Source organism: Necator americanus, chromosome I, assembly GCF_031761385.1.
Source record: "Necator americanus strain Aroian chromosome I, whole genome shotgun sequence".
Lineage (NCBI taxonomy): Eukaryota > Metazoa > Nematoda > Chromadorea > Rhabditida > Ancylostomatidae > Necator > Necator americanus.
In genome coordinates this window covers 34,483,551-34,495,749 of record NC_087371.1, presented here as the reverse complement: position 1 = coordinate 34,495,749, position 12,199 = coordinate 34,483,551, and the positions used below count along the sequence as shown (strand labels likewise).

The following is a 12,199-nucleotide window of genomic DNA, read 5'->3' as shown; positions in this document are numbered from 1 at the left end:
TCTTTTATCTCTACCATTTATTGGATGCTCATCCGAAACAGGTTCTATGATTTATTATTCTCTTCAAATACTGGAACCGTAGCCAACTTTCTAAGAAAATTTCCTGTTTTAGTTTCACATTACGCAAGGGCTGTGATGTGGTGTTTTGCAATTTTTCTTTCGAGGACGATGTCGTATTTTTCAACGATTTTCCGCTTTCGTTCCATAAAACTCGTATTGCGCTCTCCATAGTCTATATCGTGGTGATGACCATGAAATGCTCTTTTCAGGTCCTACCATCGGCCCGCGTCGGCATGATAGTGCATGAGGTACGAGTTTTTCCCGTTTTCCTACAGTCCTATTTGGCGTATATTCATTTTGGCGTATTTCCTACAGTTCTATTTTTTGAAAATTCTACTTTGGTCCTAAAGCGAACATCTACTTAAAGATAGCAATACTTGCGTGGCTTGTGGGACTCGTTTCCGCTGGCGGAGGTGGTGGCTATCATGGTGTTGCAGTTGGCGGTGGTGGTGGTGGTGGATTCCAAGGTGGTGGAGGAGGTATCGTTGGACCTGTGGGCGGTGGAGGAGGGTAGGTCCTAATCGCTTTAAATCGACAAATTTCTGAACGGAAATGTTTTCCACCATCTGGGCGAACTGATTTACTACTTCAGATGTGTCGGCGCCGGTTGTGCACTCGATTTCAACCCCGTACTTCTGCAGGGTGTTCGAGGTTATCCAGGGATCCGAGCACGATTGAATCAACGAGCTTTCCAGTATGCTAGCGGAATGCTTGCTGATGTGCTTAATCAAGAGATTAAGAAGGCTCGAATTCCACCAATCACTCAGTGCATCCCACAGGTGAGTTAGGGAACATTTTTCCAAATTTTCTGACCATTGGTTTCTTTCCTCTCTTTCCCTTATAAGCTATCCAGCATTTTTCAAAGTGCCAGGAAAACACTAGGATTCCTGCAATGGGATTCGTTTGCAAATTCTGTGTTAGTAACCTCTCTTCATAGGTACCACCAAATCCATGATTTCCTCTAGTTCTTTCGTAAGCTCGTTAGCCCAACCTGGTTTCTCTACGGTAGCCGGAAACAAAAATTATGGATAGTACTGTTTGATGAAATCCATCGAAACTCTCTACTGTACTACAAAATCTCTAGGCACTAATTAATTACAATAGAAGGCGCTTGTATGTTAAATCCAAAGCATTGTACCAGAAAAATGGTCTCGCTTTTTTCTATGGGCCATCTCCTCAAGAGAACCTCATGGGAATAACTCACACTTCTCTCACTACACCTGTCTACATTTCTTACTTAATTTTTAGTCAACCTCTCTGCAATTGGAACACTTGGCTACTTTATTATTTATTTATTTATTTATTTATTATTTATTACGCTCAATGGTGTGCCAAAAAGGATTTGGTAAGGATAAAATACAAAACAAACACAGTAAACATATAGTGAACGCCTGAAGAAAGGATTAATGATGAGATCACGGGATCATTTCCTAATTCCACAAATCCTTCTCTAAACATTCGATGAAAAAGCCATGGATTTTAGGGATTGGTCATAATTCTTTGTATTTCTACTCGAGATATCCCCCAGAACCACATCTACAACAGAAATCCTTAAAAATATCTGCATTCCATCCCAGTAATCAGAGTTTGTGCGGAGTTTTTTTTCCCCTTGTGGAAAACTTAAACTTTCACATTGACCTCACTCTCACATTTCCCTTCACTACCGTACGCCTTTGGCTCTATCTCTCTTATCTCTCTATTTATTTCCTTCCCTATCTTCGACACATATTAGAGCAAAGAGGCAAAACAATAATTTAAAAAAAACAACAGATTCAAAACAAATAAAAAAAATGCCAGACAAAATAATGAAAATTTCCCTCTATGTGCAGCGAGGAAGCTTTGACTAGGAACATATACCTTGTACTATTTTCTTGAAAATAGAGAATTTTGCACACCGAGCGAAAAATCCCTATTTGTCGTCATTACCGGATATGAACCTGGTTTTTTTTTCGTCGGCGGTCATAAAAGTCTTCTTTCGATGAAAAAATTTCCAAAAAAAACCTCATCAAAAAATTCCCTCTTAAAACCCCCATTCCTGAGTGTTTCGCCGGAATAAGCCTATTTCAAGCAAAATTTGAATTTTTTCTACTAGTAGAATCAATATTTAGGTTAATGGATGTATACAAATCTACAATCTGTACGTGTCTCGTTATCGATGCCCACAACGAGTTGTCCTCTATCCGGCTCCACCGAATAGAATTGTTCTACAAGTACAGAATGTAGATGTTGGGTGAGTGGAATTTACGATCAAAGAATGATCTTCGACGGGAATGGAATTTTTACTAATTTAATTTAATTTAACTAATGGATTTTTGCAAACGTTCATTGCAAACGAACGCGAACAACATCAACTACATAGCTCTAAAATAAAAAATATTCGAAAAATTTTTCCCTCTCTGACACGTCTGCAATTGCAGACGACTGCAGTAGCTGCAGACATACATAGCACAGTATAAGTACAGAAATTAACAAAAATTAAATCCGCATTGAAAAAAAAACAAAAATACTAACTTGTAAAGAAAGAAATGGTCTTTTAAATAATATGGTACATAACGCTAAACCATTTTTTTATATTAAATTTAAAAAATGATGTTACCTATGCATTAACTGAATAATAAAACCTTTTAGAATTACTGGTAACCTCGGTGGTCAAATTGTTATCCTACTGCCCATAGCACTTACGGGAATCATTCAAGCGAATATTCATCAGGTACGTTTGTGCGGGTTACTCTCAATGGTATATCCATTAAATTATTGCAAGGTTACTGTACAAATATCAAATTCTTTACAGTTTTCCCTTAGGGCGACGTCTTAAATACTTGAGAAAGCTAATCACGATTTGAGAAAAGAGTTTCCTGCATTTTAAAAACGGATATTTTCAAAAATTAACGGAAGTAAGGCGTTGATACTCTCAATTTGACCCCTCTAGGCAACGATCACCGTTGAGTTGGGAATCGAACGAGGTCCATACGGCCCGTACCTGCGTATACTGTCGTGTAATGTACAAATCGGATACGCTGACGCCTACATTGAACACGGAGGTCTTATCGGAGACATCATCAACTCACAGTTTAGAGTAGGTCCCATTCTCATTCTAGTGCTTTTTCCCGGAATTACAACGCATGTTTCAGCAACGAATCTCAAGTCAAGTTCGTGAAATGATCCCTAGTCAAATTTGTGGACAATTACCTTCTATTGTTAATGAAAGGGTAAACACTAGACTAGCGGGTCTACCGCAGTCGATTGCTGTCAGCCAGATGCTCAGCATGTTCGGTGGAGCATTAATGGGAGGTTTAGGAGGAGGAGCGGCACCTACCCCTCAATACGTAAGTTTACGACGGCGGTATTTCCGTACTGCAAATCAATTATCTATTGGTATACGATAAAATCCTATTCTCGACTACTCCTGAGTTCTACCTCCCTCGTCCTCCAGACCAAGGCCTTTGGACCTTATTACTTCTTTTCCTCATTTTCTATCCCTTCCAGTGCCAAACTCAGTGCCGTGGCAATGTCCCGATCAGTCCTCAGCTGCCTGGGCCACAGAAGACAGCAGCGTTGCCGCCAGCACCCGCTCCTGCTCCTGTTTCTGCTCCAGTTTCAGGAGGTGGAGCAGTTGCACCACAGATCCCTCATGCGGCATACAAAGAAGGGCCGGCGGTGGCGAGAGGACTTACGCAAAGAATGTATCAGACTAATCAAGTCGGTCATAGTTACTGTAGCAGCTTACGCTGTGGATTTAACTAGCTACTGTTGTTTTAGGCGGTAGTAGCGCGAAGAGGTAGTACTCCTCTTCGACCAGTTGTTCATGCGGCAAATCCTCGTTATCGTGCTATACCGTTCCAACAAGGAAATGAGCAGAGGGTGGTATGTTTTAATTTGGATCAATTTTTTTTTGCTCAGCAAAAATATTGAGCTTTATGAAAAGAATAATGAAATAATGAAAGAAGAATAAAAAAAAAACAACGACTGAACGAAGGTATAGTAGGATGCAAATAAATAGATAAAGCATGGCAACGATATTATTACGCCGATAGGAGGGGTCTTTTTTCAAATCAAATCGTACCTTCTCGAAAAAAAAAAATAAAGTCAGTCCGTACACTACATCTTTAAAGGCATCACCTCACTAATCTGGGGTGGTGCGAGTTTCAGGTGGGTTATAAGGGGTCGCAAACTATGGGGAGGATGGTGATTCCGTCCATTTCTTCCTAATTGCCGTAAAAAATGGCCCGGAAGATACGGCTTCGAGCGTTCCGGGGCGCTATTTCCTACGAGTTCGATTGGAGCGCCCCAGCCTTATGCAAGCGTCGCCTCTTCCGGGACGTTCCCTGTGGCGATTAGGAAGAAATGAAAAAAAGAAATCACCCTCCTCCCATAATCTACGACCCCGTATAGGCATAACTCACCTAAAACTCGCACCAACCCAGATTCGTGGGGTGATGCCTTTAGAGGGAATAAGAGAGATTCATAAACGATTAATTGTACAAATGAGGACGAATCGAAAATAATTCTAAAAACTCAAAAAAATCATCTCACCTGCTATTTTCTTTCGATTTTATTCTCTTTCGATCGATATGTCGCTTATTCGCAATGTTCAGATATTGATTCCCGTCGCTCGAACAAAACGACAAGTTGCTCCTCTCATCTATCGTGTCACCAACAATGAGGCCAGACCTACAGCAGTTGCTCGTATCGTTAGAAGTGGTGGATATGGATATCGTCCGGTCGGTGGTGGTGGCGGCGGCGGCGGTGGTGTTGTTGGTGGTGGTGGCGGCGGTGGCTTTAGAGGTCCACGATTCCCGCCTCCTCCTCCGGTAGGTCATTATTTCTCGTTCCAATTTCTCCCAAATCTGATTAATTTCGTTCTATATAGGTACGTGGTGCACCACCACCAATGATTATTCCACCACCATCTAATCTATGCGCACAATGTCCTGTTAGTGGCGGACAAGAGGACCCAATGTCTTTGCTCAGACAACTTTTCGCCAGTCTAGACATGGTGAATTCGAATCCTTTCGAATACAATCAATCAATAGATAATTTTTCCTATTACAGCGCAAATTGAATGATCTCTATCTTTCGCTACAATTACTGAACACTCAAGCCACATCTAATGACTTCACTGTTGATCTCACTGGAGAGTTTAGTCCGAATGCACGAGGAGGTACTCTCTTTCGGAGATCACTGGCTTTTTGGCGAAGAAAAATGAAGAATTTTTCAGGAACACCATTCGGAGCGTTCCCGGTTATGTTCCCCTCATATTACGATCCACACATGGCTGAATTCATCCTCTCTGACTACACGATTAACTCACTTTTCTACTGGTTACATAGGTTAGTGTTAGTCAAGACGTGAACGAGTGCTAAGTTTTTTGCGGCACCAAAAATACGCAAACATACATAATGCATAAACATGTGAAAGTAAACATTAATATCTATGAATCCTCTTCTTTATCTTTTTTTTAAAAACAAACCCTGAGTAAAATTCTCTGAAATCGAAATTTTTCAAAATATTACTTCCACTGAAACCACTTTTTTCACAAGAAACCCTTTTCTTCGCGGATTGATTAAAGCCAGATACTTTATTCTTCATATTCTTACAACGGAAAAATTCCACAGACTTACCCACTATAAATGCACCAATTGAATATAGAATATGTGTTGAATCAATTAATATCAATTAAGTTATATATACTAAATAAAATTGCAAGTAATAAATTAAATATGTGAGTAAATATAAATAATGAATAATACAAATAAATACATAATAAACATGTAGATGATAAAATAAATATACACATATTTTAAGTGAATTAAACCAAGAGATTCATTTGCCTGTTCAGAAAACAGTTTACACTGTTTACATGTATACTTTCCATGTTGGCTTAAGCCATATACCTCTACTTGGGGAAAATCGTTTGAATAAACAACGAATGAAATGACTCGCCAGAAATATCAGATCCATATGAGCCAATAAGATACGCATGAACCGCTTCTTGTTCTTTTTTTTCCGGGTTCTCAAGACCAAAACCCCACTCTTCCAGAGTTTTTCTTTCTTTTTTTTTGCTTTCTTAACATACTTCATTACGTCTCAGCAAAAACTGAAAGTGCATATATAGATGGGTTGTGTTTGCGATTTTACCCATCTTTTTATCGTTAGCACTTTTTCTTTTTGACTGAAATGTTCTTAGAAGGTCCGCTAAAAGGGGTTCTAACGACACTACGAGTTAAAACATCAAAGCATTATAATTAAAGCATTAAAATTAATTAAAGCATCAAAGTATTATAATTAAATATTTTGCTTCCCTCGCTAGGCTCCAAAACGGAGCGCCTGTGCAGATTAAGTGCTCCAAAACAAAAAAAAATCTGGAAGAGTGCTACCAGGATCCTATCAAAGAGTATTTTTAATTCTCTGCTGATTTTTGCCTTTCCGCAATTTCTACAAAAATGTCCCGCATGTGAAGTAAATAAACAGGAGAAAGCTATCCTTTTAGGAGGTTTATTGAGTATCACTGAATCTTTCGATAAGACAGTAAATTTCCTACGTTTGACTTAGCCAACGCAAGATTTGTACTTCAGGAAACAATTCCTGACCTTCCGCATTGGACCAGAGACACCGAAGATCGGCGAACTCCTGAAAACTACTTGCAATGAAGAAGAGGAGGAGGAACTTGAACCTACAGATGTGGAGGTGAATGGTTCAATGGAATTTTTTTCAAACCGAATGTTAAAAATAAAGTCATTAAGCTCGATGAGGAGACCCGTCGTCGTCGTGCACTGAAGTCATTGAAAACGCATCGAACTAAACGTGCTGTGATAGTAAAAGGAAAGAGAGGAAAACGACAAGATGATGCTGGAGGATTAGCAGATCTTGGCATATGTTTCGGTGATATTCTTCCGGCTATCCGAGAGAAATATCCGAATCAAAAAATAGCCATAGTAATAAGGACAGCACGAGCTCCTTCAGCGATTCTCAGCCAAGCTCAAGGAGGTTGGTTTAAATTTCTATTAAGTCATTCGCAGTAGTTTTACGGTGGAGAATAGTCATTGAGGCATTGAACCCATCAATTGCCTCCTTTAAACCATTTGAGTATTTCAGAAATGACAAGATGTTCCTAAGAAATTAGGTTAGCCATTTTATCTTCCAGGTATGGTAACCCTGGATGGCGTTTTGGATGCAGATATCTACATTGACGGAACGAACACTAGGGTAGGGGCAGTCATATGCCTAATTACTATTGAATAATTTGCTGTTTAATTATACGTTGACTGATACTAAACCTCCAGTAGAAATATATTTAGCTGAAGAGGTTTAGGAACGTCATTGATATGAGACCCATTTAACTTTTAGGTACTGGAGTACGGTAGATAGAAAACGGTGGCATTGTGAAGTCGAAAAATACGACATGAAGCTCGATGTAACCGCGTTCGAAGCGTTGCGGTGAGCGTAGTGATCAGGATTGAGCGGACCCTTGCCAACACCACATATCGCTGCAGCTCGCGACGGTCGCACCTCGAAGCAAGGCACTGGTCGCACCGCGACGCTTACGCAAATGCACCGAGCTTCATGTCGTTTTGACTCGACTATAGGAACTGGATTATATGATTTGTTACAGAGGGTACAAATGTATAATCTCGTGAAAACGACATGAATCACGAGTGTAGTTACGGTGCATTTGCGTACACGCTCGAAACGGCGTGGTGGAGGCAGCAGTTGTAACCGAGGTGTCGTAAACTGCAGCAATGGGTGGTGGCAGCAACGGTCTCACTCCTTACCTCCTAACCGCTACGCTCCACTGAAGCACCCCGAAAGAAGCCACGTACGCAATTGCGTACGTGCTCCATGTCATTTTGACCCTACTATACATCTCCTTTCAGGTGCTTATATTCGGATATAGTTTACCGCTTGGACGGTGGAGAGGACGGATATTTATTTGTTTATCGAAAACACCTATAGCTGAGCCATAAAACAAGAAAAAAAAAGAATACAAAGCGTGCACCGCTTTTTGACACTGAATTTTTTTTGACATTTTGGGGAAAATAAAAGGATTCTTAGTTGCGGAGCGATATGTAGGGAAAAGAAGCGGAATAGGCCTCAGTGATCATGTGGCTTATTCGACCATCTTTCCCCCACCGTCACTATCAACTAGAATACATTCCAACTAGTTTAATTGCGGTTGTGAGTAGTCGTTATCCGAACAGGAGAAATCCACCCGCTTCTTTCTACCTCTCACTAACATCCACATTATTTTCTATATGGTGTGATTCCGTGGATAAGTAGAACTTTCCAAAATTAACAACTTCTATCATTACACTTAATGTGTCCAATAAATTTGATTTAGGTTGGAACGCTAACAATTGCTGCTACAATTACAGTAGTCCTCCAAATGCGTGGTAACAGATTGACGGGGACAGCTGAATTTAAAAACCTCAAAATGACGGATAGGACTGGATCATTAGGATTACCACAGGATGCTCTCGATAATCTTGGAAATCTTGGAAAGGAATTGCTTCAGAGGGTACGCAGACTGGGACTATCTTATGTTTCATATATACGAGACATATATGCATTTTTAGGTGTTGAACGATGCACTACAAAAGGGTATCGCCATCAACATTCCTCTCAGTGGTCTCGGTGGTCTGCCGATCAATATAATCAATCCACAAATTCGTATCATCGAACACGGTGTGTACATCGCAACCGATCTGACCATCTCACCATCACTTCTGGGCATAGGTGGCGGCCAATGTTGAACATCTTAGGAGATCATACAAGTCCAAATAATAACTAATCCGAGTAGATATTAGAATTCACTTCGTTTTTTTTTTCCTTTTTTTTTCCTTCTTCTTCTTTTTCTCTTGAGAGTTGTTCCATTCACACAGCGTACGGCTAAGAGCCGTTTCGGGTGCATCAACCGTTTAGACGATGTCTTCGAGTTCCATAGCGCGAGTCAGGGAGCGCCATAATATTACCGATGATCACATCCGATGTTTACGTTCATTTGTTTATCCATCATTGACAAAACACTGCCTTAGAGATACCGCTTACGGTTTAAGCGGTGAGTACCGTACGTACAGTAATAGCTGTGCCTAGTGCTATTTTTATGTTCCGGTTATGTGATTGAGGGGAGGACGTGACTGCCATACGTGTCACCCCAACTATCTGAATCTATTTGCTCATTTATAATTTGTAATTAATGCTGAATAAGTTATGACTGGATTCAATTAAAGAAAAGATCACAATAAACCTTGTACATAAAATTTTTCAGACGAGAATTTCGTTATTAAAAGATTAGGCGCAAAAAATAGTAACGCGGTTGTCGCAGGAATTTCTTCAAATACAGAGCAAAGCAACGTTGCATAGCTTGTAAGAAAATAAGTGGTCGAAATCGTACAAATAAACAAAAAAAAACAAACAAACAACAACAAAAAACAAAACCTACAAACGTACACATGCATGTATATAACTACATACCATCGATCGAAGCAATCGATAGTCGGATGGTGTGACTTCACGGAAGTGTGCAGTAAGAAACAACAATTCAATTTCTTCTAACCTTGGATTCTTTCCTGGTTGTTCGTACACATGCGACGGTGCAGTAATACTCTCCTTACATTCACTGAAGCTGGAATTTTATCCACTTGATTTATGGAAGACTGCTTCATCTGTTCAGAGTTCAGTTCAGAGGTTACCTGAAACAAGTTCTATATGTATGAGAATTGCAAAATCCCAGTAGACGTATGACATCACCTTCTTCTCCTTTTTCAAATTTTTCCTGCCTCATGTAGGGTCCGGAAGTGATGGATAGCCTCAGAATTCATACTAGAGGCCTTTCGGAGAGTGGAGTCATCCTTGAAGCTGAAATCCTCGTTAGCGAAACTTTGAACAAACCACATGGCTAGACGTCTTCAACATCAGAGATTTTTTTCTGCAAGTTTCTTTACATTTGTACCTTGGTTTCGATGGTAAAGGATTAAAAGAGCTCTCATGTTATTTTTTTTCTGTATTCACTGCGTAAAAACAAGTGAATAGTGTTAATTGATCGTAATTAAAAATTACAATGACCAGCTACAAAAATTCTTCCAGACGATGAAAAAGCTGGTAATAAACATTATTCGCATGGAAATAAAATAAAAATAAATAAAAACTCTACAGAATTACCATTACATCTGGCTAATCCTATTGAAAAAAAACTCAGCTCCATCAAGCTTAAGATATTTTCTACTGGAACAAATACATTACAGTACGCATGTACCTGTTTTTTTTTTATAAGATTAACCTTTTCCTGAGCATTTGAGGCCAGGCTTCACATTAGAAAAGACCGGGAACGTCTTGGCGAGCTGAAGCAAAGTGACAATGTTAGAGCTGTAACCAGTCGCAAATTCCAGGATGAAACAAAGAGAACAATAAAAAATGAGGCTCGCCACATTTTAACAATTTATCATGCCTTATGAAGCCGAAAAAGAAATAAATAAACGGAATGTTGCTAATGAGTGTAAAAAAAAATATTTGAGGAAAATGGAGCTAAGTGGCACTCAACCGTGCTCTTATTTCTGGAAGTTCTATTTTCCTTTTTCTCTTAGTAACTTTAGCTTACATGTCATAGATCCTCTAGGACTAATGCTTAAGTCTTAGGGTTCCGACTGATTCGGTTATTTACCTGCAGAAATAAGAGCACGGTTGAGTGCCCTCCCCCAACTACACTTTACCCAATATTTGTATTTGCTAGCTATTCTATTGAAGAATACATATTCGGATAAGTGTTCGAAACGACATTCATAACAGGTACATAGTCGACATGAAGTGCAGTTACGTAAGCGGCTGCGCTCGAAGCGGTGGAGCGTAGCGGTTGCGATCAGAATGGGACCTTTGCCAGCAGCACTCATCGCTGCAGTTCGCGGCCGGTCGTACCTCTATGCCAGCCACTGGTCGCACCGCGCCGTTTCGATCGCAGCCGCTTACGCAACAGCACCGAGCTTCGTGTGGTTTTGAACCGACTATATTTCTATGCACATATGAAAGAGTTTCTTATTCGGTCAGACATTTCCCGTAAAAACAAAAACTCCGATCAAAAAACCTGATTATTTGAAAAAACTCCCTAAATGATTATATGTGGACACTCAGGCAAGCTTTCGCCCAAGAAACTGCACTAGCTTTCGATAATCCACTTTGACTTCGTCTGATGTCTCTGCGGTTCCCAGGATCAACTCTATGGAACTCACCGGGGAAGGTAGGATAGCAGTTCTACCATGGATTAGTTATTACAACTGCAAGGAGAGAAGGAGAGTTCTCCTAACTTCCTTCGCCTTCAGACCTGAATAAACAAACCTAGATTTACACACATGTCGTAGACAAGCAAACAACAACAAGTGGTTGTATGTTTACGATCGCATACATTGAAAATCCGACTTAGAACGGTTTCAAATCAGTGCTTATGCGATAAATACATAAATAAATAAATAGAGATGATAAGAGGTAGATAAATACGACACATGGGAAATCTGGAACTATCTTTGGAATTTGAAAATCTTATAGCCCATAGACCAGTCAATCAGATTTCATCGAAGCCTCCATAGTCGGGTTCAGAACCCTTGATTTGCAATTGTGCAATTGCACAGCTGGTTGCGCTCTCCCTGTTATCGTCGCTCAAAAGCTAGCGGTCGTGATCGAGGTGGGACCATTATTGCGGTAGCCCGTACCAGATGCAAGTAATCGTTTGGACACATGCGAGCAACATAATTTGTCACAATTAATTGGCGAAAGTCAAAGAAAAAAATTCGCAGGAGGCTGCTATCGCCAGCAAACCACAAACGACATAATTTGAGTCGAATCTAAGCCAAATCCTTAGAGGAATCAAGGAATCCTGGATAAGAACTCTCCGTCAGATCACGCTGAATTTCTGGACATTGTCGAATTCAGCACCGAGAGGGACGTGAACTCCCACAGAACATCGAACGGCAACGAACGGATGGATACTATTCTATTCTATTCTGATGTAGATCGAGAAGCTCAGGGAACGTATCGTTTAATTACGTTGCTTCCAAGGGTAGTATAACAAGACCACAGCTCCTCATACACTCCCAACGACCGCTGTCACACTCACGTCCAGCAACCCTCGAGCGACCGATTTCGTGGATAACGC

General features: G+C 40.3%; 2 protein-coding genes across 3 annotated transcripts; one reads left to right on the top strand and one right to left on the bottom strand.

Moving 5' to 3' along the window:
• Positions 1 to 245: 245 nt before the first annotated feature.
• On the top strand, positions 246 to 8,810 carry RB195_007776 (uncharacterized protein; the record flags this gene model as incomplete). 2 transcript variants are annotated; one of them, XM_064181602.1, is made up of 18 exons in its annotated part: positions 246 to 308; positions 428 to 570; positions 653 to 839; positions 2,169 to 2,290; positions 2,689 to 2,770; positions 2,990 to 3,136; positions 3,192 to 3,386; positions 3,547 to 3,759; positions 3,820 to 3,924; positions 4,656 to 4,871; positions 4,931 to 5,056; positions 5,113 to 5,221; positions 5,279 to 5,390; positions 6,636 to 6,747; positions 6,804 to 7,047; positions 7,205 to 7,266; positions 8,399 to 8,575; positions 8,634 to 8,810. In XM_064181602.1, 18 exons carry the CDS (start codon positions 246 to 248, stop codon positions 8,808 to 8,810), a joined length of 2,592 nt encoding a protein of 863 aa, XP_064038380.1. The 2 variants fall into 2 exon arrangements, with proteins under 2 accessions (XP_064038380.1, XP_064038381.1); XM_064181601.1 differs by having other exon boundaries at positions 252 to 308.
• Positions 8,811 to 9,608: 798 nt separating this feature from the next.
• Positions 9,609 to 11,308, bottom strand: RB195_007775 (uncharacterized protein; the record flags this gene model as incomplete). The annotated part of the gene is made up of 4 exons (XM_064181600.1): positions 9,609 to 9,749; positions 9,808 to 9,836; positions 9,881 to 9,915; positions 11,280 to 11,308. 4 exons carry the CDS (start codon positions 11,306 to 11,308, stop codon positions 9,609 to 9,611), a joined length of 234 nt encoding a protein of 77 aa, XP_064038379.1.
• Between the last annotated feature and the right edge of the window lie 891 nt (positions 11,309 to 12,199).